The 5,735-nt window shown below is 43.6% G+C and overlaps 1 protein-coding gene across 1 annotated transcript; it reads right to left on the minus strand.

Annotated features, from left to right (window-relative positions):
- Nucleotides 1–3,583: 3,583 nt before the first annotated feature.
- Nucleotides 3,584–5,481, minus strand: msx1a (muscle segment homeobox 1a). The gene is made up of 2 exons (XM_076987742.1): nucleotides 4,753–5,481; nucleotides 3,584–4,541 (listed from the first exon to the last, which is right to left on the minus strand). Exons 1-2 carry the CDS (start codon nucleotides 5,171–5,173, stop codon nucleotides 4,123–4,125), a joined length of 840 nt encoding a protein of 279 aa, XP_076843857.1. The 5' UTR covers nucleotides 5,174–5,481; the 3' UTR covers nucleotides 3,584–4,122.
- Nucleotides 5,482–5,735: the final 254 nt, after the last annotated feature.

Below are 5,735 nucleotides of genomic sequence, written 5' to 3' on the forward strand. Positions count from 1 at the left end.
TTTTTTCGTTAGTATTTAAATTATTTCATTAACTTTGAGCAAAAAGCAACTGAGATAAGGTGGCTAAACTCGTCAAGGGTGCATCTGACCAGTTCCTATAGCTGAAATCGTTTTCAGGTTTACATATTTGGACATTGCCGCGGGGGGATTACTGTCCACAAAGCTACGGGTCTGAATCACGGACGGAACATTTACTGTTATCAAGCGTCAATATGTCATGAATTTAATAAAGTTGTTAATATAAAACGTGAACACGCAGCGTGGTGTCTCACCCAGATGAATCTGAGGTGTGATGTTTGTCTACAGGCGCTGTGCGTGGTGCGGACGGGATTAACCTGCTGGGCCCAAAGTAACAGTCGCAAAATACAGTGGCCAAGCGGAGTGGAATTGTAAATTGTCTCTGCACAGAACCCAGTCTGAATCACAGGACGTTAACGTGAATTCCAGTGTCAATTCAGCCCGTTGGCTCGAGTGACACCGTTTGCTAGCTAGAGAATTGGTAATATTACATTATTAAACCTCTGCTTGCAGGAAAAAATCCCACCAATGCCTGCATTAAGACAAAAAACATATATTGAAAAGGGCTATAAGAATATATGGTTATATAGGACTTTAATCTAACCGAATATAATACTTAAAAGCGAAAGAATAGTACAAACCAATAATGTACGTTGTGCTCTATAATTGTTGCAAGTCGTCTCGTGAGTAACTGCGCCATATACAGAAAATGTCTCGACCGAAAAAGGCAACTATAGCTACTATACAATATCAATTAAAGTGTGATCAATACTTCATACCCAAATCAACAGCTACAGAGAAGCCTAATCAAGACCAGTATCTGTCGGGGTAGGACGGGGGTCTACGATATAAATAACGTTTAAAACACAAAATGCATATCACAACAAACCTTCATTGGCTATTTTCATTTCGGTACCGTTTTCAATATCCATAAATAATATCCATAAATTCGGAAAGTTTATCTTCAATGTACTCTGCTGTTATCACAGTATGATAACATATAGAGTTCATATGTGGTCTTTACCCCAAACACACTCGTCCCTTATTTCTCGTCGTTACCTTCTTGTACACGAATACCGAAACGCTTTCTGTTGTCTAACGACACTAAATCTCTGTGGCACCAAAGTGGGTTTATTACCCGTGGAGAGTTGTGAGTTCTGAACGTGAATTCAGGACTACTGACCGCGAGGGGGTGATGTCGCATCTCCCAAGCAGTCCAACTTCTGTAGACATGTTCAAAACTTCACTATTCACACACGGTTCCGTTCACAGGCCCAGAGTTGTGAACACTGCACATCTAGACCTATCTGTTTTAGTTGTCGTTTTTACTTGATACACGAGGTTATGGAAGGATTTGGAAGCATGCAGGATTATGGTCTAATAGTCATTCTAACCTGGGGTTAAGACGTGGTGCAGATCTAGTAATATACCCGCACATCGTGGTCCTGTTATATTGCCTGTTTATCCTTCACAAAAGCACTGTTGAAGATGGTATGGCAAGGCACGCACTTCCTCATAACTGGGCAAAACTTAAATCTGTTTTTAAACTAACTTAAAAAACAAATTAGATAAATAAATTGTATGATGACAGTAGTCTGTGGGTTTTAGTTTATGAGGCTATATATAGTGATTCAAATTTCTAAACAAAACGAAATCGATTTACTAACTGCCTCATGCAATTGATCTAATATTCTTTTCTCCTCAAGTTTTAAACTGTTTATCAAATATTGTTTTTTTTATCGTGAAATTCCTTAGCAACAGTCCGATATGCTATATGATCATTAGCCCTACACAGTGTCATCATAAGTAATCTGCCATATTAAAACATTTGTGGTGATAAGGCAAAGCGATTGTTGAGTGTGTAATGCGGTTTGTCAAAGGGGGAGAGGTGCAGACAGCAGTGCCCGATATCACCGGCGCTGCGCTGCGAGAGGCGGTCTGCACGGCGCCGTCCTACTGAGCACAGAGACGAACAACTGCTCCTCTCTGCAAACTACCCGTTGTGATCTTTTGGATAATAAAACAAGTGAGTTTTGTTTTCTTTTTAGCCTGGGGCGTGAAGAGGAAGAAAGAGAAAGGGAGAGTCGATCTTCTTTGAAATGAAGCGACAGATCCTTTTTTCCTCTTTTGTGAGAACCTCTCCTCCATTGAGTTGGTGCGCTCACCCGTGTGATCCCCAGCTTATTGTCATTAGGTATTTATTAATTGTTGTGTGCTGGGTGTAATTGAGCGGTGAGTGACTCCGTGCCAAAGGGCCACACCACCACTGTGGCGCGTCGAATAACACAGTCTTACTTCTTTGACACTGGCCCGTGACCGATTGGGTATTTATATTGTGTGGATAAAAGTATTTTTAATCTATGCAATTCTCTTGAGTAGCTACTTTTAACTGCAGACGAAGTAGAATTTGTAAAAAATATTTTGAACTTTATTTTGTGTTCACAAAAACGGACAGGAAGGTTAGTTAGGAGGGTTAGTTAGCGCTCCACAGCCCACAGAGCATTGCTTTCCCTCCTTGACATTTTAGGAATGATAGTTTCTCCTCGCCCGGAGCTACAGCCACACTGGAGCCGGCGCGACACCGCCAGATTGCTTTTGCTCATTATGGCAATTATTTTACTGCCGTTTAAGCCCAGGAGCAGCCGGCTTGGCGGAGCCGCACAAAGTCTCACTTTGAAAATACTCAAAAGGTTGTAATTCCACTTTATTAGTGTCTCCGTGCTGTAACTGATCATTCAGGGACAACTTAACCCTCACTAGTCACGTCTGTCCTTTCGGCCTGTAATGATGAAGAACTATAATGTCAACGTGAGCGTGTGTTACTCGCAGCACACTTCATACCTCTAACAAGGGGTAACGGGATACCACCAGAATAATTCAGTGTATTAGCAGGCTCAGACCCGGTCTTTAATTTAACATTATTTAAATCCGCATAACCTATATTGTGTATAGATAGGTCCGTTGAACCTACCTAGGCTTTTTTTCAGAAGAATATGCAACAGCTGTAGAAATACATGCTTTGTCCGCCCAAATCTTGACAGTTTACATATATATGTATAGGAGGCGTGATCTGTCCGCGACCCCAACACGGACCGCAGTAAACTCATTAAATTATGACATAAACCACTTACTAAAACGCCTCTGAAAAAAAGATTTAAATCTGGTAAAAATGTGACTTAAGTAGACCTGCATGAAATTGTATCCAATACAACAAATTAGGCTGCTGGTATAAACCTACAGCACTAGTTATACTACTAGGCGATAGTAGTTTAGTTTTTTGTGCGACCTGCTAAGCTATTCATTTAAACTACACACATCTAAAGCCGTTTGTACATTTGAAACGGACTTTAATATTTTACTAAGGTAGTTCGTTCCACACGTACCTGTTGCCTAATTTAAACAGATGCTTTACTTTCATTAAATCTCCGTCTTTGTGGCTCCACGGCGTTTGCGCTAAATTCGAGCACATTTGAGTGAATGTTAGAGAGCAAAGTTAGGAGATGTTACACTGTTCATGTTTATTCTCACGTAGAAACAACAAATGCCGAATAAAGAAAAAAAACAATTAAAGAATGTACTATTAATTTATTCAACAAATATATTCATAATATAAATGTGTGTCTTCAAATATACAATATTTTACAGTACAGAATATCCCTTTCGAAGGGAACCACTGAAATAACAGTCAACACTGTTCATTTCTTAAAATTTATGGTCTTCGGATTCGGCAGATTTAAAAAAATGACTAAGTATTAATAAACGCATTACCATGAATGCATATAAATAGAAGCATATGATGTTTATACAATGGAGTGTGTTGAGTCCTCGTAATGGTGAGAGCGCCCATACCTACCTTTGGCACTGTGATACATCATTCAGGCGCTCACAGTGTTTATACAGGCCGAGTTAAGGCCTCTGGCAGGTAAGTCTCTTTTGGCTCGCCACCATGGCACATAAGGTCACGAAGAAGTGTGTGTTCATGTCGCACAGAGCGCTGTAAGCCCTCCATCCGCGTCCGGCTGAGGTGGTAGTCCGTGATGAAGCTGCTCCCGCTTAGATTCCTGCACATCTGTCTCACGGAGCTGAGAGAAGTTCGCACAAGCCTCATGCTAAATGATACATGCTGTATCCTACATGTGCTGCGTACAGTCCGACGGGCGACACGGACATGGAGTGTCTCTGGAACGGATGCGAGCCTCCGTAGGACCCGGGCATGTGCGCGCCGAGCGGAAAGGAAATCCCGAAGGCTGGAGGTAGCATCGGTTTGGCAGCCATCTTCAGTTTCTCCAGCTCCGCCTCCTGGAGCCGTTTAGCCTTGGCTCGCCGGTTCTGGAACCAGATCTTCACCTGTGTCTCCGTGAGGTTCAGGGAGCTGGAGAACTCCGCGCGCTCCGCGATGGACAGATACTGCTTCTGGCGAAACTTCCTCTCCAGCGCCAGCAGCTGCGACGTGGTGAACGGAGTCCGAGGCTTTCGGTTAGTCTTGTGTTTTCTCAGAGGGCACGCAGGAGGACTCAGACGTCCTTAAAAACAAGATAAACATAGCGTTAGATTGATGAAACAGCGACAGATTTATTATCACATCAAACATTGGTGCACGGGCCTACTTTCATATATGCCCGATAGTACGCCAACATTTCTCAATAATTAGATTTTACGACTCAGTGTGTGTACAGATATATTAATCTTTACTACTTGCTCAAAGTCAGCACAATTGTAAGAGCTCGGGCTTACTTGGAGGGGTGGGGGAGAAACGAGGGTTCTGCATCCACGAGGTCCGGTCCTGCTGCTCGGGGCTTTCAGTTTTAACCAGTGCGTCCTGGTGCATTTTCATAATCCCTCCATCTGAGAAGGAGGATTCAGTGGCCAGAGGAGAGACGACAACACCGTCCTCGCTTGAGCCCATCCTGGAACCGAGCGAGTGCGAGGTCCCGGCTGCTGCAGCGGGGGACTGGGTGTCCCGGCGGGGCGTCCGGTGCGCCATCAGCGCCTCCACGCTGAACGGCAGCGGCGCCACTTTGCCTTTACGCGCGTCCTCCACCGGCGCGCTCACGCTCGTCTGCATTTCGCACTTCTCGCCGAGACCGAGTGGTGAAGGAGGGTCTTCACTGTTCAAACTGACGGACACGGAAGACATGGAGACACTCGGGGCCATACAGACCGTGCTGCTTGTCGCTTTGCGATACCAGTTTTCTCCTCAAGTCATGTAGTTATTCTGCATCCAGCACATCTCAGCGTTTCTCTTAGCGACCACAGGCAGGGACTAATAAGGCGGAGTCAAACACTGTCACTGTCCAATCAGCGTCGAGGTGGGCGGGGTTTAGAGTTTCTCAGGAATATCCCCAAGTTGACATTTCTAGTTCTATTGTTATTTACTTGGTACAAAGTAAATGGTTCAGATAAATTTTAATCTCCAAAACAGAAAAAAGTAGACAAGCTATTTAAGCGTAAGAACAAATAAATGGCAGAGACTGTCCTTATAGTAATAAATGCGCAATGATTATAATGGGACCTCAAAAACGACAGTGACGACAAAATATGTTTGTTTTTGTTTCTTTTAAAGAAATATATAGTTGGGACACGTGGGTGCCCTGGTACTGCTGTTCGGGGTTTGGCTGTGTAAGTGACTGGGCTTCTTGCTGGGAAAAGTTTATTGATAGCTGCAGGGCTGGAATCATTGCGAAACACAAGGCACCGCAGTCCGTTAGCGGTAATTA

This window comes from Brachyhypopomus gauderio, chromosome 2, assembly GCF_052324685.1.
Source record: "Brachyhypopomus gauderio isolate BG-103 chromosome 2, BGAUD_0.2, whole genome shotgun sequence".
NCBI lineage: Eukaryota > Metazoa > Chordata > Actinopteri > Gymnotiformes > Hypopomidae > Brachyhypopomus > Brachyhypopomus gauderio.

What these genes read in the sequence shown, in the direction of transcription:
- msx1a (XM_076987742.1), bottom strand. Translation starts at nt 5,173, where the DNA reads ATGGCCCCGAGTGTCTCCATGTCTTCCGTGTCCGTCAGTTTGAACAGT. An exon ending in TTTCTCCCCCACCCCTCCAA is followed by an intron (nt 4,542 to 4,752) that starts GTAAGCCCGAGC and finishes CTTGTTTTTAAG; the next exon opens with GACGTCTGAGTCCTCCTGCG.